The sequence below is a fragment of the Culex quinquefasciatus genome, chromosome 2 (genome assembly GCF_015732765.1).
Source record: "Culex quinquefasciatus strain JHB chromosome 2, VPISU_Cqui_1.0_pri_paternal, whole genome shotgun sequence".
Lineage (NCBI taxonomy): Eukaryota > Metazoa > Arthropoda > Insecta > Diptera > Culicidae > Culex > Culex quinquefasciatus.
Window position 1 is genome coordinate 43611340 of NC_051862.1, and position 22918 is coordinate 43634257.

Consider the following 22918-nt stretch of genomic DNA (forward strand, 5'->3'; position numbering starts at 1 on the left):
ACATTTTTTAGCAAAAAGCCTAAAAATATTGTGTCTTCAGGAAAGTTGTTCCAAATTTAATAAAAATCTTAGTTTCGAAAACTATTAAATATTGGTTAGTTATTGCGCTTTCTACAGGTAAAAACTGAAACAGTTGCTTTTCTCCATAATATATTATATTTTGACTATTTTTCCCATACAAACTTCAAGCGCTTCGAGGGAGGGACTCCCGTGGTCACAACGAGCTCAAATTGGAAATTTAGCCTGTTGATGTGTCAATCTTTGATTTCAGAGGGTAGCCCCAACTAACCCCGGATTTGGACCACTCTAATGGTCACACGTGGTCACTTTTTTAAAAAATCGAAAAACTGCAAATATTTCGCCGAAATCAATCTTTTGGTGGCTTTATCTTGAAAACGAGGCACTTTATCAAAAAACCTGTAAAGTAGGTACTTTTCGATTGCAAGTTCAAATTTACATAAAAAATTAAGTAAAAACATTTTATTTATGAAATTTTGATATTTTCAGAGTTGTTACGGACGGCGTGGATCGCGTGGATTTGCTGGCTAAATTTTCTCAGGCGCGAATTTCGCGCGGATGGCAATTCATAAATATAAAAATTAACTTTCAAGTTATAAAGAAAAATATTAGCAGGAATAACGATAATTTATTTTTTTACTGCAAAAGCTTATTTCTTAGAAGTTAGATTTCTTAGAAGATAGAAAATAATTTTTGTTTGTAATTTCTAAATAAGAAACGTCGAAGTAATCTTCAAGAATAGATTTTTTTTTTTTGAAGATTTCTTAAATAAATTAGTTCTTGCACTCAACTCATTATTAACATTTGTTACAGGCTCTGAATATTTAATTTCTCTTGAGTTTTAGGTGAAGTTTTATTTACTCTTTTTATTGTTTATTTTATACTGGATACATGCATTATTTTACTTGTGAATCATATTTCAAACTTTTCTTAATTACAAAAAAAAATATTGGGTGGATTTCTTGTGGGCGTACTGTGGTCAAATCCCAAATATGTGTTTGATTGGACGGCTTTCGGCCAATGATTCTAGATGGGATTTAACCCGTAGAAAGTTTTTTTTCGGAATTAAAACATATTTGGGGAAAAAATAAAAAAGTTCAAAATATTCAAAACTGGAAGCTCCAACATTCACAATTCACAACTTTTTTGATTTTTATAGTTATTTGATGCAAAAATTGAAAAATTCAGATTAAATACCCAAAAATAAAAAAAATCAAGAATAAATTCTTAAAATTTAAAATAGTTATTAATTCTTTAATTTCCATATTTCAAAATTCTTAAAGTTTTATTTTTTTTTATTTTTTTATTCTTAAATTTTTAAATTCTTAAATTTTCAAACTCCGGCTGGACTTAAAAAAAAGAATTATTAAATCCTGGACCAATCAAAACATAAAAATCTGCAGAACTCTTCAATTCTTAAATACTAAAACTTTTGTCACCATCATAGATTATAGAAAATTTGATAACTTTTAAGCATTTTGTAAGTAATATCTTAGATAAGAGAAATTTTCTGAAAAAAATAATACAAATTTCGTGTTTCGATTTTTCTGAATGACCCTTTAGCGATGATCATCGATTACGAACTGCAAGTAAATTATCGAATCCTTAGATTTGTGATTTTTTAAATATTCAGTTCTTCAATTAATTGATTTCTTATTTTTTTTTATTTTGAACAGGGATGGAATAATCGCAAAAAATCAATTTCGCTTGCGAACTTTCTTCACCCGCGAAAGAGAGAGGAGGCAAATCAAGCAAAAGAAAATCGCTCCCGAACTTCTCCAAGAAAATTAATCTGCTGATGATTTTTTGTGAATTTCGTTGTCAGCCCCACTCAAAAATATTTATTTCACTTTGTTTACACACGTTGCCCATCTACAAAATGTGACAGGTCATTTTTCGACGTGTGACGTTACACTTGCAAGTGTAGTAGTGAAAAAGATGTTCCACCGAATAATCAAGATGATGATTGTTTTAGATTCTTTTTACCGATCTATCGTGCGCGAGAGAGGAGAGCCAAGCTCCCTTCGGATTTTTTCTCCTAATGAACATCCAAAGATTTTCTTTTGATGATGATTATTTCATCGCTAATTTGAATATGGATTTTATTTATTTCGTATATTTGAATTTCAAACTATTTGAATTTCTTATTGTGCCAAATGTATTGTTATGGCTTTTCCCTCTGGTTTAATTCATCCTATCAAAAGTAAATTTGTCCGTATAATTTTGGGCGTTTCAACATTCTGCGTTCTGAGATTCGGCCTAATGAGGCTATTCTGGATTTAAATTGTATTTATGGAATAGAACATCATTTTAACGTTTGTGGTTTTTGCGTTCCTTCCGCGGAGCCCATAAACATAAAACAAGTTTAATTATTGTTCTCAAATACCTTCTTTGTTATTTCATTAAAAAAGTAAATCGTTATAAAACTGTACTGTTTGTTTGTCGCGCAAAATTATTTTTCTTAATATGGCGCGGATTGAGTTTTTGAGGATTTTTTCGACTTCCCACTAACAACCCTGTTATTTTCCAAAAATCACTATTTTTTTTTCAAAAATCATAACTCGGCGGCAACATTTTTGACCATACTTCTCCATGGCTCAAAACTTGTGGGTTTTGGTGTCCTAAAACATATCAAAAGATCTCAAAAATAAACAAAATACGAATTTTGGGAAATTCAGTTTTTGCGAAAAAAAGTTATTTAAAAAAAATATTTTTATTTTTTCTGAATAGTCCTCATCAATACCTTCAACTTTGCTGAAGACACCAAATTTAAAATCCATTTCCGGTTTTGGTAGAGAATTTCTCAGGCTTACTTTTGAGTTATATGCACCATCGAAGGAATTCCTTTTTTAGAATTAATGAAACGCAGTTTACGTTACATCGACAACATTATATTTGCTAGAAAATAAAGATTTGTGTACGCAACAAGCCATAAATCTAACATACCTGTTTGTCGGTTGGAAATCTTCGACAGTATCTTAAAAAAGTTAAAGGTGAACAACAGAATTGCAAGCGACACTACAACTTTGTCAAAATTACACAGAACAATTAAACGCAAACTTTACACGGAAACCGTTTCACCCTTGACACTAGAATATCATCTTGAGCGCCGACAGCAGCGACAGGCTGACGATGCCCTGGTAGAGGTAGTACAGGTTCAGCTTGAGGATGGCCCAGTTTTCGCGCAGACAGGAGGACAGCTTGCGCCACGGATCGGGCGCCTGCATGTACTCGCGGTTGCCGACGCTCTTGACGCAGCACTTGGTCATCACCCAGAAGGCCGTCTTGCGGTTTTGCGTCTTGAGGGTCGTTTCGATGCCCCGGATGAGGTCGTTGGTTTTGAGGACGAGCAGCATCTGGCGGTCGACCTTTTCCAGCACGTCCGAAATGTGCGGGATGACGAGTTTGCCCTCCGTTTGCATCATTTCTTTCTGTGGTGGCGGGGGGGAGAGCGAAAGTTGGGTTAGCCGTAAGGACTCTTGTTGACTCGACTTACCTCTTGCTCGTCCTGCTTCACCTTATCGATGCCACTGATGACCGAGTTCCAGGGTCGGCCGGTGACCATGCATGCGAACAGGCCCCACATACTGCCCTGGACGCCGAGGGCTTGTGCGTGCTGCTTCATGCCTGCCTGGTCGACTTTCAGGATGCTGAGCCAAAGTTTCGAGTATTCGTAGCGGAACTTTTCCGTGAGGTCGGCGTACAGCCCGTGATCGAGCAGGATCACCTCGGTGGCCCCTTTTGGCGTTCGTCGAACGAGAATGTTGCCCGGGTGGGGATCGCTGTGGACGAAGCCCCGCAGGAAGATCATGTTGGCGTACAGTTGACCGATTTTGTTCGCGATGTCGTACGGGTCGAGCTTTTGCTGCTGGATGTATTCAAGGTCGTTGACCTGGCCACCCTTGACGTATTCCATCACCAGGACGCGGGAAGTCGTGTAGTCCCAGTAGATTTTGGGGATTTTCAACCACGCGTAGTCCTTGAACATTTCCGCCACCTTTTCGGCGTTGTGTCCCTCGTTCTCAAAGTCCATTTCGATGGGGAGGTTGCGTTTGGTTTCCTTCACCAGCCACTGGAACTTAAAGTCCGGGAAGGTCCACGTGACTAGTTTGACCAGGAGTTCCATCGTTTTGATGTCCACGAGGGAGTTCCCCCGGACGTACGGGTGTTGAACCTTGACGGCCACTTCGGTGCCATCCTTGAGGGTTGCGCGATGGACTTGGGCAAGCGAAGCGGTTCCAAGTGGTTCCGGGTCGAACGAGGAGAAGATTTCCTCCGGGTCCTTTTTCAGATCTTGCCGAATCACCTTGTACAGATCTTCGATTGGATTCTGGGGTGCGTTGCTGTGCAAGATCTTCATCGTGTTGACGTACTCGTACGGGAGCAGGTACTCCAGGGCGCCGATATGTTGACCTACTTTAATGTACACTCCCCGGTTGGTTCGACACAGGTTCAACAGCTTTTCGGCGGCCAACCTGTGCGTTTCGCTCTTGAGCTTGACATATTCTGGATCTTTCTTATCGGGCCATTCACGCTTGTAGAGGTTTGTTTTGTACGTTACAGCAATGTCGAATACGGTCATCCCGGCGCGACCCAGCCGGACGATTCCTATCGAATTGATATCATAGTCGTTGGCGTGAAGACTTACGGCGGTTCCCAAAAGTGAACCTCCGACAAGTCCGTATTTGATCAGCCTCCTCGTGGGCCACATCTTGATCGCAAACAATTACCTAAAAAACATAAATAAAAAAAATTGTAAAAAATCTCATTACCGAAACGGAACTTCGGAAGGGACACGCTGCTGACACACATTTCACAACTTTCTTCGAATTTCACCACACGCTGGCTGGCATGGCATGGAAGGTGCGTCATGCGCGTGCCTTTAACACGCAAGCACCTGGTCGGGGCAGGTGTGCGAGCTTCTGCCATATGTCCTCGGCTCTGCTATTATCATACACCGTGGCAGGGCCACCAGCGGATCTCCTTGGGCGAATCCCAAGAACACCGACACGTTTATGTAAATAACAGTTACAATTTTCTCTTTAAAAACCAGTTTTAAGCCCTGCCAAGATGTACAAACAGAGAGACATTCCAACACGCGCGCGCTTGAGGTTCAAGGGTAATGACTTACGTAAATAGTTTGATACTAGCTTAAGTCGCCTACCTTAAGTCTATCTTTCAGCACACGAAAAGGGTAACAATCAACTAGGAACAACACCTCAACCCCGGACGGGGCTAGTCCATCTTCGGCGAAAGCAACGGGAAAGTGTGTTGCACACTCCTTTTGGGCTACCGCCCCTACAAATTAAGCTAACTGTAATTAAACCAACCCAGCTTAGCGTACGTATACGCGAGTACGCTACACGCGCGAGCTTGCTCTCAAGCGACTGGAGAATGACTGACTGAATTCATTCATGATAACCGCGAACCAGCGGAGAAGGAGGCGGAGGGGAAAAAGTTTGACGTGTCGTGTCAAAGCTGGGCGAACCATGGTGTTTCCACTTGGAGCTGAAGGTTGTCCGTGCAACAGTGCAACAAGATTGAGCGAATTTGTAGGGTTCTCACGTGACGTAGCGACGCGGAGCAAGAAATCGTTGTGGACACTCAGACAAATATTTCCCTTAATATGTACACGCAGAAAAAAAAGCATAAACTTAAAATTTGGTTTATTGGACCTTTTAATACAAAAATAAAAAAACTCCAGAGATATTCTAATGATAATTTTCATTTCAATTCGGTTTTATTAGTGAATAATCATGTTACAATTAGTTCATTCGCAGTACATAACAGAGTTTTGGAGTTCCTTTCAGCTGTGTGTTAAATCTCAATCCATTTTGGAACGATTATTGCTTATGACTAAGAGATTACCAAAAGTAAGAAAAAAATTAGAAAAAACTTACTGAAATTGCAAAGGAAAGGGGATAGAAATATTCTAATGATAACAAACGATGAAAAACGTTGCTTTTATTGATACTTGATCATTCATATTCAATAAAACATTATTTCCGTGATTGTAATGTATATACAAATATTTTGTAAGAAAAATAAACATGACTCGTTTTGAAATCACTTTTTTGACACTTTTGAAATGCTGCCATAGGAGGGGAAGCTTTGTAATCATTCATTTTTCATCGACGAATGTACATCGCCAGGGTTGTTACGGACGGCGCGGATCGCGCGGATGGCGCGTATCGCGCGGATCTGGCGCGGATTTGCTGGCTAATTTTGCTCAGGCGCGGATTTCGCGCGGATAGCAATTTTGATAAACAAAATAATTGAGAACGATAGAATTTCTTTCAAATTAAAAAGGAAAATATTATTAGGAATTAAATAAATTCAATCTTTTTCGTTGAGTGCGAAAACATCAATTTCTAAGAAGTTGTTAATAAAGAAAATTTTCTTCTAAAAATTATTGATTTTTTTTTATACGAAACTTTGAAATAATCTTCAAGGAGCGATTTTTTTTAATGTATTGAGATTTTTTATATTAATTTAACATAACATTACAACTCATTATTTTTAAAACATCTACTTAACAATTAAAAAAAATACCAATTTTATTAAAATCAAATTAACAAAATTAAAAAAATACAGAATTTTAAAAATTGAAGCTATGAAACTTTTAAGATTTTTTATGTTTTTTCAATATAAAATTTAAATTTTTAAATTTTTGGTTTATTGAAAAATAAAAATTCTGTTGCCACTCTGAATCAGGTAGAATTGATTATACTCCCAATTAACACAACATGACGAAATCCACTTAGAAATCTGCTAAAATCTCCGTCTAAAAGCGAAATGTAATGTTAAAATTAAAAAATAAGAAATCTGGAATTCAACAATTTGAAATAAAAAAGAAACATTCATAATTTGAAATTATCAAAACTTACAGACTCAAAAATCCTGAAAAAGTACGTATTATTAAATTGAAAAATTACGAAAGCATTGCAATTGATTTTTTTGTTAATTTTTATTTCTTTTAAGAAAGTTTTTAAGTTATCAAATTATTAAATTATTAAATTAATTAATTATTAAATTAATGAATTATTAAATTAATTAATTATTAAATTATTAAATAATTAAATTTTTCAATAAATAAATAATTTAATTTTTAAATAAATAAATAATTTAATTTTTAAATAAATAAATAATTTAATTATTAACTAATTAAATTATTGAATTATTAAATTATTAAATTATTAAATTATTAAATTATTAAATTATTAAATTATTAAATTATTAAATTATTAAATTATTAAATTATTAAATTATTAAATTATTAATTTATTAAATTATTGAATTATTAAATTATTAAATTATAAAATTATAAAATTATAAAATTATAAAATTATAAAATTATAAAATTATAAAATTATAAAATTATAAAATTATAAAATTATAAAATTATAAAATTATAAAATTATAAAATTATAAAATTATAAAATTATAAAATTATAAAATTATAAAATTATAAAATTATAAAATTATAAAATTATAAAATTATTAAATTATTAAATTATAAAATTATAAAATTATAAAATTATAAAATTATAAAATTATTAAATTATTAAATTATTAAATTATTAAATTATTAAATTATTAAATTATTAAATTATTAAATTATTAAATTATTAAATTATTAAATTATTAAATTAATAAATTAATAAATTATTAAATTATTAAATTATTAAATTATTAAATTATTAAATTATTAAATTATTGAATTATTAAATTATTAAATTATTAAATTATTAAATTATTAAATTATTAAATTATTAAATTATTAAATTATTAAATTATTAAATTATTAAATTATTAAATTATTAAAAAATGCCGTTTTTTTAGTTCGGTTCATTTTCGGAGTCATATTTTGATTAGAAAAATTTAGAGAAGAAAATAATAGAAATCTCGTGTTTCGATTTTCCAGAGTAAAGTTTTATGAGAAAGTAGTAAATCCCTAGATTTTATGAATTGGTGATTTATTTTATGGTTTTAATTTTTTCAAATTTTCGAATCTAATTTTTTCCTGAATTTGTTTTTAAAGCAACGATATTAAAAGTGTTGCAAAAATGCTAATATTGTTTCAGAAATGGCAAAATGGTTCCATTTCCACTGATTCCACTGATCAACGGTACTGATCCAAATGCCTTCTGTATTATTCTTTTTTCGTTTAAAATTTCATGCATTATGTTACTCTCTTCTTTGTTTGTCGCGATTTTTTTTTATATGGCGCGGATTTCGCGCGGATTGGGTTTTGGGGTCGGCGCGGATCTGGCGCGGATTTTTTCTCGACCTTTTCGTAACAACCCTGATCGCGCCTTTTGCAGGTGGAGGGGATGTCTGGAGTTTTTTTTTTTTTTTGAAAAGGTCCAATCTAGGGCGAGATCTAGGGTCTTATAAACCAAATTTCCAGTTTTTGTTTTTTGGGTGTTTTTGAAACCGCCTTGAGTCAGGGGTATCAAAAAACACCCAAAAAGCGAAAACTCCAGATGTTTTGTTATGATTCGCTTTTCGCTTTTTAAAATTACAAGCCTAGGTTTCAACATATGGATAAAAATGTGTTTTAAAATGCATTTTACAGGCGTACAGTTGCTTTCCAATAATTTGTTTTGAAAAAAAATAGGTATTGAAGGATTTTTTTTTCGCAAAAAAAACTATTCGTGGGACTGTACATTGGTAATTCATGAAAATTTAAAATGTTTTCAAAGGAGTTCAAATATGCTGAATATGATTATAAACGCAGGAAAAAGTATTTTAATTGGTTTTCAATTGATTAAACTTTAATTTTCATTAAAATATTGGAGTTTGTCGAAAAAATATTTTTTTGCCCCCTGATAATGGAGCACCCGTAGTCGAGCAGTTTTTGACAGTTCGCTCCATAAGAAATACATTGTAGAAAAAAGCAAAAACTGCTCGAATGGAAGTGCTCCATTCAGGCCTAGATTCAGGCCAACTTTGAAGGGGGAGGGCGACATAAACTTTGAAAAATATTTGCAACGGTCTTATTATACAAAAAAATGCTGCCCGCGAAGGATATTTTTTGCGAATAAATGACTGCGATTTTTTTTCCCAAAATAAGTAATGTTTGTTACAGAGCCAAAAAAAAACTTAAATTTCAGCACAAAACAGGATTTTTCTCAATATTTTTTTTTGATAGAGATAGACAATAATTTTTACTTTCAGCTTCAAAAACTTATTTTATTTATTCCTTAAAATACGATTTGATTACCGCAATGCATTATTCTAGTTTTTTTTCCTTCTCTTGTCCGTGTAAAGTAACATAAATATACTCAATACACCTTAAAGCTAGAGCATGATGCATATTTTGTTTTTAAGATTGTAAAACTCTCACTGGTCAAACCGCCACTATTTTTTGTCGGGGCCTTAAAAATGCAGCAACGCTGTATGCAATATATAAAATACCGATAAAATGTGGTTACTAAATTGATATTACTTGCTCAATGAGTCTTCGTTGGTCTTATATGTTATGTTTACTAAGTACAAATACTTTACATAAAGCAAAATCACTCTTTTCTTTTGCAATAAGCAGCTAAAAATTTGTTCTCGCACTTTTGTTTTTTTATAAATAAGTCTCTGCCGCTCTATAGTCTTCACTGTTTTTATTTTCTGCTAATAACTTACTTTAAGCGAAAAAGTCTTATGCGTAAGTAGATCACGTTGTAGATGTTTTAAGCTGCTGCCGCAAAATTATGCCTAAATAGCAGTTTAATACTTGCTCTCTCCAATGCTTAATGTGCATATTGTTTATATCATATCAAAGCATGTACGGTTCGGTTTCGGGTAATGGCCTATCTACAATCACTTAGCTTAGAACATCTAAGTAAAGTAGTTACTTAGGAAAGTCTGCAACTTACGTTCGTCATCCACAATCAACTTAGAAAACTTGCTGGGCTGATATACGTTGCTATGCAGTTGTTTGTTTACCTTTGATATGGAAACGTCAACTTACCGTAGATTTTGAAATTTTCCAAACCAAACGTCAGTTTCTAATTTGATTACTTTTCCATTGTAGAAACTCAGATTCATTTCCATTGATTCAAATTCCTAAGCTAAGTGAAATTTTCTAAGCTAAGTGATTGTAGATAGGCCATAAAGGAAACTGTTTTAAAGCACGTTTAACCTATTTCGAACGCTTTGTCAGTGCTGAGTTGATTTTTCTTTATCGTCGAGACAGAACGAATTATTAAAAGTAAAATTATAAACTTTATTTCAGCTCGACCTACAGCAGCTTCTCGGCTCGCTCATTGCTCATTTTTAATGTTCGTGTGTTTGCTTTCCTTTTTTTTATCTTTGCCAGCCCAGACTTCCAGAGCTAATGTTCGTTTTCTCCACTACCGTTTTTGGATTCTGCCGAGATTTTCTCGGATGAGTATAAATAAAACCGTTTGTTTATTGTGCATTTCATTAGCATAACTTGACTTGTTTGATTCTGGGCTTCGTTTTCGCTTGCCTTCTTCCTACTGTTTTATATGTACAAATAGAGTCTTGAATGGGTTGGAATTTTGTTGTTGCGCCTCTTTACACCGCCCAGTTGGCGGACACGTGGCCCGTAAAGAACCTCGAATTGTGCACCTTGAACACAGCGCGTTGCCCGTCCAGGAGAAATACATTCTTGTAACTGTCTTTGACGGCAGGTTTATTTCCTATGCACATAAAATGAGTTGAGTATTGTTTGTTTGCTTTTTAAAATGGAATATTTTTACACTAGTGATGTAGGTTTTGTTTAAGAGTATTTTTTAAAGTCATGAGGAGATTTAAATACAGAGATTAGTTTGATTTAAAGTAAAGTACGATCACGCATTATCTAAGTGTTACAGCTATTTAATACAGTCTTGGTCATATAGTACGGTGACATCATGCCACAAATTCGAAGACGAACAATTTGAAACAAATGAGTTACGAGAAAATGGGCTCAAAAGTGGAACATTATTCGTCCAATTATGGACCGCAAATCACGTGGTCGTCGGAGATTGAGCGGGTTGGATAATCCCCTCCGGCAGGCCCGACACATCCAATGGAGTACCCGACGCGATTGGTAGTGAACAATGTATTTCTTATGGAGCGAACTGTCAAACTACCACTCGAATCGGGTATTCCATTGTCGATCTTTTGGGTTGTGATAAACTTTCGAAAAGCCATTAAGAGCCGGCTTCTGGCGAAGATTGTTTGAATTCCGGGACAAAGTTGTTTGTGCGCAAGATGAGCGCCAATTATTATGGCTGTTTGTTTGCGTGTGAGCAGGAACAATACGTTTGACATTATGAGAAACGCAAAAAATCATCCACCTAGCAGTGTGAGATTTTTCTTTCTCTTTTTTTATAGTTTTTATATTTCATTCGAATTTAAACTGGGGTTTCTTTTTATTTCTTATAACCACAGAAAACAAATGTATCAAAATCTGTCATAGTCGTTATGTTCCCTTTTGTAACAGATTTTGCAGCAAGCTTGTATATCAATTTTGCGTGTGTAAACAAAACAAAGTTGATGGTCCTCGTTGAAATAAGTTTTTTTTTCTGAAATACAATCAAACAGCCGTCGGTAATGTACAAATTTATCAGGATTAAAGATTCTGATGGCAAAAAATAGAGTTGGCCCCTTTCGTGAAATTGTATCTCTTTCAGCCAAAAAAAGAAGTTTTCTCCCTCAGCTGTCAACATCACTATCTTAATACAGCACTTCTAAGCCATCGTAAATCAACACTGTCTTGACAACGTTTCCGGAAGCCGCCGTGTAGATCTTATTCAAAGAGGCAACAAGCTAATCTTAACGGCACGCTGAATTAAACGATCCACCCAAATGATTACAAAGAAATAAAAAATCGTGTGATGCGCTAAAATTACCCCACAACCAGAGGTGAGCAAGAGAGAGACCTTCGCGTGATGATCGTGATGATCGCGCAATGTGGGGCTGAGGTTTATTCAAACAAACATTGCTGAGGTGCGAACGAAACCCTCTCTTCGGATGATTAATATGACGTGAAGTCTTATGAATGGTTCGTGTGCTTCTGAATGTGTCGGAGTGCCGAAAAGATACCGCCGTTCACTATGGTACATTGGGTGGCCAAGTTTAAAAAAAAATGACCTTCTCCAAATATTTTTTGGTATTTTTTTCTCGAAAGTAAACATTCTAACTAAGAAAAATCCAAATTTTCAAAGCTCTAAGTTTGTTCATTACGGAGATACGCAAGCTGAAAGTCAAAAAATGGAGTAAAAAACTAGCGTTTTGCGTAAAAAAGGCTGATTGTTTAATTTTAATATAGCTCAGCCATTTTAAATGTTTTATTAGAACAAATATACACCGTTGGAAAGGTAATGAGATATGCTTTGATACTATCAATAGATAAAATGTTGTTTCCAAACCAAACACTGAAGTTTTCATCGAATAACTGGAGCATTTTTTTGACAAATCATATTTTTTTGTGTTTGTTAATCGAGTACTTTTTTTGCTAACCGATGCTAAACATGAAACTAAGATCACTTGAAAGATTGGATTATAATCTAACATTGCTGAAATTTCCAGCCTGCGATTTTTTGCGTTTTCGGAGATATGCCATTTTGAACATTTACGTTTTATCAAAATTTGCTGCAATCTACATATGAGCAGTTCTCTAGGATTTCGGTCATTCGATTTTTTTTGTATTTTTTAATCCGACTGAAACTTTTTTGGTGCCTTCGGTATGCCCAAAGAAGCCATTTTGCATCATTAGTTTGTCCATATAATTTTCCATACAAATTCGGCAGCTGTCCATACAAAAATGATGTATGAAAATTCAAAAATCTGTATCTTTTGAAGGAATTTTTGATCGATTTGGTGTCTTCGGCAAAGTTGTAGGTATGGATACGGACTACACTGGAAAAATAATACACGGTAAAAAAATTTGGTGATTTTTATTTAACTTTTATCACTAAAACTTGATTTACAAAAAAACACTATTTTTAATTTTTTTATTTTTGATATGTTTTAGAAGGCATAAATGCCAACTTTTCAGAAATTTCAGGTTGTGCAAAATCACTGACCGAGTTATGAATTTTTTAATCAATACTGATTTTTTCAAAAAATCGAAATTTTGGTCGTAAAAATTTTTCAACTTCATTTTTCGATGTAAAATCAAATTTGCAATCAAAAAGTACTTTACTGAAATTTTGATAAAGTGCACCGTTTTCAAGTTATAGCCATATTTAAGTTATAGCCATATTGGTCCGATTTTCAATGTTAATATATGAAACATTTGTGAAATTTTCCGATCTCTTCGAAAAAAATATTTTTGGAATTTTCAAATCAAGACTAACATTTCACAAAGGCCAAACATTCAATATTACGCCCTTTTAAAATGTTTGTCTTGATTTGAAAATTCCAAAAATATTTTTTCGAAAAGATCGGAAAATTTCACAATTGTTTCATATATTAACATTGAAAATCGGACCATTAGTTGCTGAGATATTGACGATAGAAAATGGTGGGTTGTTTGGGTGAAACTTAGAAAACATCAATTTTCCTGTTTTTAAACCTTTGCATTGCAATATCTCAGCAACTAAAGGTCGTATCAACATAGTCCGAATAAGCAAAATATAGAGAATTTTCTCAGCTTTTCAAAAATATTTTTTTCAAAACTGGGCAAACATGTGCACTAATTTAAAAAAATGAAAAACTGCGACTATTTTCAAAAAAGTCACTTAAATATGGCTATAACTTGAAAACGGTGCACTTTATCAAAATTTTAGTAAAGTACTTTTTGATTGCAAATTTGATTTTACATCGAAAAATGAAGTTGAAAAATTTTTACGACCAAAATTTCGATTTTTTGAAAAAATCAGTATTGATTAAAAAATTCATAACTCGGTCAGTGATTTTTTGCACAACCTGGAAATTTCTGAAAAGTTGGCATTTTATGTCTTCTAAAACATATCAAAAAATAAAAAAAATTAAAAATAGTGTTTTTTTGTAAATCAAGTTTTAGTGATAAAGTTAAATAAAATCACCAAATTTTTTTACCGTGTATTATTTTTCCAGTGTAGTCCGTATCCATACCTACAACTTTGCCGAAGACACCAAATCGATCAAAAATTCCTTCAAAAGATACAGATTTTTGAATTTTCATACATCATTTTTGTATGGACAGCTGCCGAATTTGTATGGAAAATTATATGGACAAACTAATGATGCAAAATGGCTTCTTTGGGCATACCGAAGGCACCAAAAAAGTTTCAGCCGGATTAAAAAATACAAAAATTAAAATTGAAGAAAAAAGACCGATTTCGTAGAGAATTGCTCATATGCGCCCGTTTATTTCACTTGCTTTGCTACCTACTTCGTGGGCATCGCATCGTCGCTTCAAAAATCAATACCTGGTTTCAAGAAGTTCGAAATGACTTTATTGGAATTTTCTGTTGCCTACATTTAAAATTGAGTACCTTAGTCAAAATAAGGTATTCGTACCGAAGTTTCTCAAGCGAAACTGGAGAATCTCAGTTTGATACCGAAAAAAGTGTTCATCAAAATGTTAGCATGATGAATTTCTGCGATCAATCCATGAAACTGATCCACATTTAAGTTCTATGTTGGTTAGTACAAAACATCATAAAAAGTACCTTTAACATATCCTGAAGCTGTCACAAACTCTATAATCAAATGAATTTTAAGAATATGGTTTGTATTTTATCGTTTTACTTCATAATTAATATTTTGAATAAAATTATTTTTCTGTTATTAGATTTAACAATTAAAATTTTCGCAATTTATGCCCGTAAGGGTGGGGGTCTCAAGTTATATGGCATGGACTCACAAAAGAAACACACAGCAGTAAATAATAAATATTTGACTTAAAATGATTTTATTACGCTTAACAAAATTTTGTTGGAGGGAAGGAGGAGAGGGGGGGGGGGGGTGAAAGAAAGAGGAGGGAGGGGTTGTGTCCTTAAAGTGGAGATGTATTAGATTATCCATAATTTAATAATATAAACTTGCAATACAATATATATGCAATTCTGTTGCACTTGCAAATGTATGAAAAGACTATTTATTATAAACAATCAACTATTGAAAAACATGAAAAGGCATAAAAATCGACGTATATCATTTCAATACCATACAATTACCCAAATTTGCATGAAAAACATTTAAAAAGCAAAAAAATAATTTGGCCGCCTGTTTGTATGGAGATGGCCCATAGTGCGTTGCCGCAAAATCCATGAAGTGCTGCTGCTGAGAAGCTTAGATTTGATTTATCTTTTCGAGGAATTCGCTTACATTTCACGCGTGCAGCCGCAGCACAACACCCGAAAGCAGTTATTATTCGCATTTTGGGGCGCGTAAAAGAAAGATTAGCTTTGGTGGCAGGGCTGCAAATTTGTGGTTTTTGTCATTTGGCTTTTCGACTTTTGCAATTATTATAATATCTCAGCTAAATTTTCCAAAACCCAAATAAAATTGGCCAGACCACAGACAATTAGGCGTAAATAGTTCTCAATCCATCAATCTACAATATATAGGTCAATTTGTTTGAAAACTCACTACAGCCATTTCAAACTCACCAGCTTGAGGACACTAGTGAGAAATACTGATGGATCTTTGATAAAATTATTCAATGATTAAATTTTTCAATGGAATCACAAAAAATATGTTTTTTTCGTTGTCTTATTTTTGATTGTCGAGCTTTGAGTATGAATCCTAAACTTATCTAAAGAAATTTTGAATTTGTAAATTAAAGATGGCGGTCAAACGAGTCTTGATGAAATATTGAAAAAAGCATTTTCTTCATTTATTAGGCAATCAACCTTTCAAATTTTACTAAAATGGGGTCACAGAACATGAATTTGATGTTAAAACCAAGAAAATAAAAAAAAAAACAGATTTTTTTTAACTTGATTTGCGTATTCGAAGTTCCATAGAAAACCTTAGGATAATTGAGCCTGGACTGTACAAAAATACAAAATCAACAGTTTGGTGAACCAACTGTGGTTTTTGGCAACGAGCTGTCGAAAAGAGACTTTCTAACGAATCATCTCTGCGGTAAACTTTACCGACACACTTCAAAACTCAAATTGTTAGGTAAATCGTAACCCTGGCCATTTTCTGACAATTTTTTCCCCCAAAAACAGTGTACGGATCAATTATAATCGTATTATATATTTCGCGCCCTGTCTCGGTGGCCGCAACTGCTCATTTATGGCAAAATATGTCTTGATTAGAGGTGGGCAAAACCGTTCTTTTATAGGATCCGCTCATTTTCGTTCGCTCTTTAAAAAGAGCCGCTCTTTTGAACGGTTCTTTCGCTATTTTTCAAAATTTGGATTAAATGGGTTTTTTTAATAATCGTGTGATTTTAAAAGTTATTTCACATTGGGCTTTTATAAATAAGGCCGCACCAAACATTTTTTGAAGTTAATTATGTCCCTCAACTCTGGCCAAAGTAGCAAAAAAAAAAAAAATAACAAGCCATGGTATAAACATTTCAATGAAAAAGAGTTTTGAAATGCATTTTACACATCCCCATTTGCATTGCAACCATTAGATTTCAAAATATCGAAGTATTGATAAACCGTTTTTTAAGCCGAAAAAAAAACTTTTTGCAAACGGAATTTCACAAAAATTCAAAATATTTTTGATCGATCCCAAAATGATTTTTCATTTTTTCAGTTGATAAGACTTCTATTTCCATTAAAATTTGGAAGTGCTTTGAAAAAAATATTGTTTTGCCCCCTGATGTTTTGGACCGATTTTGAAGGGGAGGGGTGACATAAACTTTGAAAAATGTTTGTAACGGCCATATTTGATGAATAAAATAAATAAATCTAAAATCGAGAAAATGCCCTTGAAAACCATAGGTTTTGGTGGTCTCTATGTCATGATTTCTACTCAAAACTAAACATTCGAGTAATTGAATGGCATCCAAACTAAAATCTAGGATGATGGAAAAATTGATATTCATTTTAAAATTGCGTTTATTTCTGAAAGACTAATGCTGATATTTTATTTGGAGAAAATATTATGTGAACTCTTCTCTACATTCTGATTTAATAGATAAGGTCTTTAAACGCTAAAGTTTGCTCGGACAAAATGATTATTTTTTCCGAAATTTCTCAAATATTCAGTAGATTTTTGGTAATATTTGACAAATTATGCTATTTGAAATGCTCAGATCTGTAATCCGGTATTACTTTAATGTACAATCAATTGTACAATGAAAAGTTTACTTAATTTTGTTTTGAAAATCATTTACTTTTGGGATTAATTTTTATAAGCATTGAAATTTTTGAAATTGCATTTTCAAGTTTCCAAAACAAATTTAATATGTACTACATTTTTTGAAAATTCAATAACTTATATTTATAACAAAAATCATTCCATCTTGAGCCGGTTCTTTCAAAAGACCGGAATTTGAAAAAGAACCGCGGTTCTTTTTTGTGAGCCATGGTCGCTCTTTTCAGTGAACCGGCTCTTTGAGCGGTTCGCTCTTTTTTTGCCCACCTCTAGTCTTGATTAGTCCAATTTAGATGAGGTAAAATCTCTCTGCGCTATCGTTTGCAGCGTAATCTGATTCTCATGATGTTCGTGGGGTTGATTATACCGGACAACGAACAGTGATGACTGTTTATGAGTGTTTTTTTTTTGCGTTTTTTGGACAGTAAGTTGCTGAAAATTGTAATTTTTTTATCAATGAAATACAATGCTGTGGTGAGTTCAACATGACCGTGATGAGTTATTGATCAATCAAATTGACGGTTAAATAGCAGATTTCAAATGATATTTACGCAACGATGCCAGATTATTTTATGGGTGATCTGCAGATTCAAGCTTTTTAATAATTTTGAAGCAAAATTCAAATACTAAATTGTTGAAATTTTCAATTATAATCATTTTTTAAAAATCTAATTATACAGATATTTGTGGTTTTTGGGATTGAAAGTTCTGTATAATACAGATATATATTAGGGTGTTTCAGACAAACAAAAAAGTTCTCAGATTACGGCAAACCGAGGTTCCCCTTGTAGAGGATACCCATAGGGACTCTCATGCCAAATATTAGCCCATTTGGTTGAGAATTGGGTACTAAAGCTCTATGCCAATTTTTATGTACAACGGTAAAAAACACGATTAAAAACCATTTCTGATCACTTTTTTTCATTTTAATGCAAAATTTTTTTTTGACAGGACAACATTTTTTCGATGGATCAACTATGGTCCCCTTGGAACGACCTGTCAAGTAGGAGCTTTTCTGTCAAGAAGGACCGCGAGGTTAATTTTTCAAAATTGATTTAAAAATCCATTTTAAGCTCTTTATGGTCGTACAAAGGGTCATTGTACTCAGAAAAATAAGCTTTATCGCTGTGAACAATAATATCAGCAATCTAAGCTTCATTTTAGGACCCAATTGGCCTGTCCCCAGCGGTTTAAAGTTTACATGGAAATTACTATGGGATTTTTGTGCTTTTCGTTCAATCGTTCCTACAGGTCTGGGGACAACATGGATTCACTCGGAATAAAGACAGGTGTGTAGGGGATGGTCCAATGGACACATTCCAGAAGGAATTAGGGTTGTCCGTTCTGTCCCCAAGGTGCGCATTGGATCGACACACCTGTCTTTATTCCGAGTGAATCCATGTTGTCCCCAGACCTGTAGGAACGATTGAACGAAAAGCACAAAAATCTTATAGTAATTTCCATGTAAACTTAAAACCGCTGGGGACAGGCCAATTCTCAACCGAATGGGCTGATATTTGGCATGAGAGTCCCTATGGGTATCCTCTACAAGGGGAACCTCGGTTTGCCGTAATCTGAGAACTTTTCTGTTTGGCTGAAACACCCTAATATATATGTATACCTGGCATGGCTCGATTTACGTCTGTTTGTCTGTGATATAAGGAAAATTCCAGTTCCAATGGGTCCCAAACTCAGAAAAAAATTAATTCTTTACAGTATACGTTCCAAATCTACAGCGAAGGTCATTATTAAATCAATCAACGCAAAAAAGACTGTAAAACGCAGGTAATATAATTTACAGTCAATAAATTTCTTTGTTACAGGTTGAAGTTAAGCTCACCCAAAAAGTAAGCTCATGGAAGTCATGGGAAACCACCGAAACGTCCGTGCAGTGGATCCTATCAAATGAGAGGCAATAAAAGTCACCGCCGGCGATTGATTAGGGGAATGAGGATAAAAACGGTCGGAAAAAAAGAGATTTTCTTTGTCCCGGGTCCGTTGAGAAGAAAAAGGAAGAACGGAACAGAAGCCATACAAGAATGCGCCAAAGGCCCACAGGTAGACATTTATACGGAGAATCAAAGTGCGCAACACGGTCCCGGACCTTATGGTGTCATTTGATCCCAACTTGCCGACAGTCCAGGTTCACAAACACCAACGATTGAGGACGGTCCCCGCCGGTAATAATTAGAGGGCCAAGAGGAGGCAACAATTAACGACACCGCCGCCGTCGTCGCCGCGGCTATCACCGGTGGTTAGGGATTGTGACCCTAGGTTGGACCTCGAAACTCAAAAATACATCAAATGTTTTGCTGTTTCTATGAAACTTGCATGCAATGTTGTAACAAACTTGACAGCAAAGTTCATTCCAAATTGTTTCTCGTTTATACACCAAAAGACCAAAATAGCACGATGTACCCTTGGCAGCTGTTTTTCTTCCACCATCGGAATTCCGATAAGCTGCGAATTCGGTCGAAAAAGGGCCTTTTAGCGTCAGCTTTTTTGGGATCTCACAGGTAGACCCAACCCGTTCCCATTGATCGACGCAACCCATCAAAGAGGAGTCGATCGAATGATCGAGCATGAATTTAGCTGATTAGGGGCGCTACAGTTTCCTTTCTTCTCCTCGCATTGAAGTCGTCGCCGGGCCAGTTAGACAAAAGTCTCGTTTTTTTTCGTACAGGAAAGACGACCCATGGGAAACTAGGTGTGGACGGCTCTAGCACGGGTATGACTTTGCTAAAATTGCATAATTTCACGCCCATTTCGCAGTACGCTGCAGGGCGTCCGCCCGAATGATGGCTTCCACTCTTCGCGAAGAGATAATTGTTTCTCCTTATAAATCGTGTGTTGTGCGGAGAATCGTTTGAATGGTGCCAGAGTGCCAAATTTTAAACTGTTATCGGCGTGGGCTTCCTGTCATTTGAACGATCTCCTCTTGGGGTGTGGGCCAACCGTGACCGACAGTGGAGTGTAGTGGGGGCTTTAAGTGGAAATTCTCGCAACTAGACGCAATCATCTGAAAGCTGCGGATTGGAGTTTTACACACGAGTTGGCCCTCTGCGCGATCTGTGGGCAGGCATTTGCTGCGTTGATTTCTTACTTCCGGCCATTATGGGGCTGGTTGAGTGAGCTGTGGGATGTTTGGATTGGTCCGATGGATCGGACGGAGACGCGATCGCTTCTCACACTGGGCACATTGTTTTTTTTCCCCCTTCGTTAGCAAAGGAACGACAGGCTACCGATGTCTCAATCAGATGTTCCAATGAATGATTTTTTTTAAGGTTTTCGAAGTCATTCAGATTCATGATTCAAAAATCTTTTTAAAAAATGTGCCATGGTGTCGACTTGATCTCAAATAAAAAAAAATCCATGCACTTCCCCGACCTCCTGAGATGAGCAAAAAAATAACTCAGCAAAAATATTTTATGAAAAGCATAGAGTTGGCAATCAACATGCAAAATAACAGCACAGCATATTTAAAAGAGAAAAAATACATGACATAGAGATCCTAAATATTGACTAATCAATAAATTGTCGAAGCCTCCACTGTTTTTATCAAATCGATTATCGATTATCACGCAGTAAATATTGAAGAAAAAATAAATGAAAAATTAGGTAAAAGGGGATGTTTCAGGGTGGCCACTTAAATTCGATTTTCGAATTCCCGATTTTTTCCAGCTTTTCCAAAACCCTAATAGAAATTTCTCACCCAAAAAATGATTGCGAAAACTGTTTATGAACATTTACCATCGAACACATGATTTCTTAAAAGATTAAAAAAAACAGGCTGTTGACAATTTTAATAAAAATATAAACTAAACAACATATTAATAAAAAGGTACTGGAAGCACTAATAATTTCGATAGAAAAAAATAATAACAACAAAAAATAGAAAAAAAACTCAAATATTTATAAGATTCCTTGATTGAATAGAATTTTCACAAAAAAAAAAAAAAAAAAATGGAAAAAATATGTAAGAATCATAACTCTTCTTATTATTCAATTTTAGAAAAAAAAATCTGCTTTTTTTTCTTGACTTATAAGAGATTTTCAATTTAGCCAACGCAACACAGATAATTTCTCTTCGTGTTTCGTCATTTATGAGATTACCCCCTACGGGATCATATCCGAAAAACTTACGGATTTCATGGAAAATAGAAGTGGGAGCATTTCATAACAATTGGGTACTAAAGCCCTATGCCAATTTTTATGCACAACGGTAAAAAACACGATTAAAAACCATTTCTTATCACTTTTTTTCATTTTAATGCAAAATTTTTTTTTGACAAGACAACATTTTTTCGATGGATCAACTATGGTCCCCTTAGGACGACCTGTCAAGTAGGAGCTTTTCTGTCAAGAAGGACCGCGAGGTTAATTTTTCAAAATTGATTTAAAAATCCATTTTAAGCTCTTTATGGTCGTACAAAGGGTCATTATACTCAGAAAAATAAGCTTTATCGCTGTGAACAATAATATCAGCAATCTAAGATTTATTTTAGGACCCAATTAAAATTATTAACGATGGCCAAAATTAAATAGAACTGCCATGTAATATTTCAGTATCTAGTAATTGGGTCCTAAAATGAAGCTTAAATTGCTGATATTATTGTTTACAGCGATAAAGCTTATTTTTCTGAGTAAAATGCCCCTTTGTACGACCACAAAAAGTTTAAAATGGATTTTTAAATCAATTTTGAAAAATTATCCTCGCGGGTCTTCTTGACAGAAAAGCTCCTACTTGACAGCTCGTTTAAGGGGACCATAGTTGATCCATCGAAAAAATGATGTCTTGTCAATTTTTTTTTGCATTAATATGAAAAAAAGTGATCAGAAATGGTTTTTATCCGTGTTTTTTACCATTGTACATAAAAATTGACGTAGGGCTTCAATACCCAATTATAGTAGAATTAATTATCAACATATTTAATTATCAACATATTTCTACATCATAAATCATATCATAAACAGTCAGAAGAAATTAAGAGTCATTTGCTATTCTAACTAAAATTATATGCAAGATGGCAATAATTTAACACATTTACACAAGCTTTAGAAAATTAAAAAAAAAATAACTCAAAATATGAATGACTAAGACTATAACATAACATTTACCTTAAAAATTTCCCATCCAGGCATAATATAATTCCAGGTTACCCCTGATTTAGCCACAAATCGTCACCATGTGTGCGCAGAGGTGAATTGCAGTCTGGGCTTTGTCATGTATAAGGCTTTCTAGGCCCAGTGAAAAAAATATAATTTAACTCAAAAATGACGAACTCCTCGTCACAGTGTCCTGATGCAAACAATAGGTCTATTCCCGTACTTGCAGAATTGCAGAATTTCTGCAGGATCTGCAGAATTCTGCAGCCAGCATAATTCACTTTTTTACAGCACGTTCCCGTACTTTTCAGCTTGCTCTCTTCATCTCTCTCTTTTGCAGAAGTTCTGCAAGGAGAGAAGCGGCAAAACTTTTGCCTGGGTAGCGCGTTCCAGTACTTTTTCTGCAATATTGTACACAGTTGAGTGAATTTACTCAAATTGGGTATTAAAGTTTTTAATTATTTCAAAATATTAAAAAAAAATGGTTGCCAAAAAAGTAATTTAACAAGTTTGCCTCAAGAAAAGGGAAATTATTTTTTTATGCAGCACAACATTTTATTTTAAAAAATCAAGGATG

General features: G+C 34.3%; 1 protein-coding gene across 3 annotated transcripts in view; it reads right to left on the minus strand.

The window, feature by feature from the left end:
- Positions 1-2887: 2887 nt before the first annotated feature.
- LOC6043052 (aarF domain-containing kinase 1) overlaps positions 2888-22918 on the minus strand; it is a 29122-nt gene continuing 9091 nt past the window's right edge. Inside the window, exons 1-3 of one of the 3 annotated variants that reach the window (XM_001855126.2) lie at positions 5183-5439; positions 3515-4748; positions 2888-3449 (exon numbers count right to left, since the gene is read on the minus strand). In XM_001855126.2, the coding sequence (XP_001855172.1) occupies positions 3108-3449; positions 3515-4729 (1557 nt within the window). In that variant the 5' untranslated portion in view covers positions 4730-4748; positions 5183-5439 and the 3' untranslated portion in view covers positions 2888-3107. Of the gene's footprint in view, positions 3450-3514; positions 4749-5149; positions 5440-22918 lie in introns of those variants that run through there. The other 2 variants (XM_038254604.1, XM_038254603.1) reach the window with 2 other exon arrangements.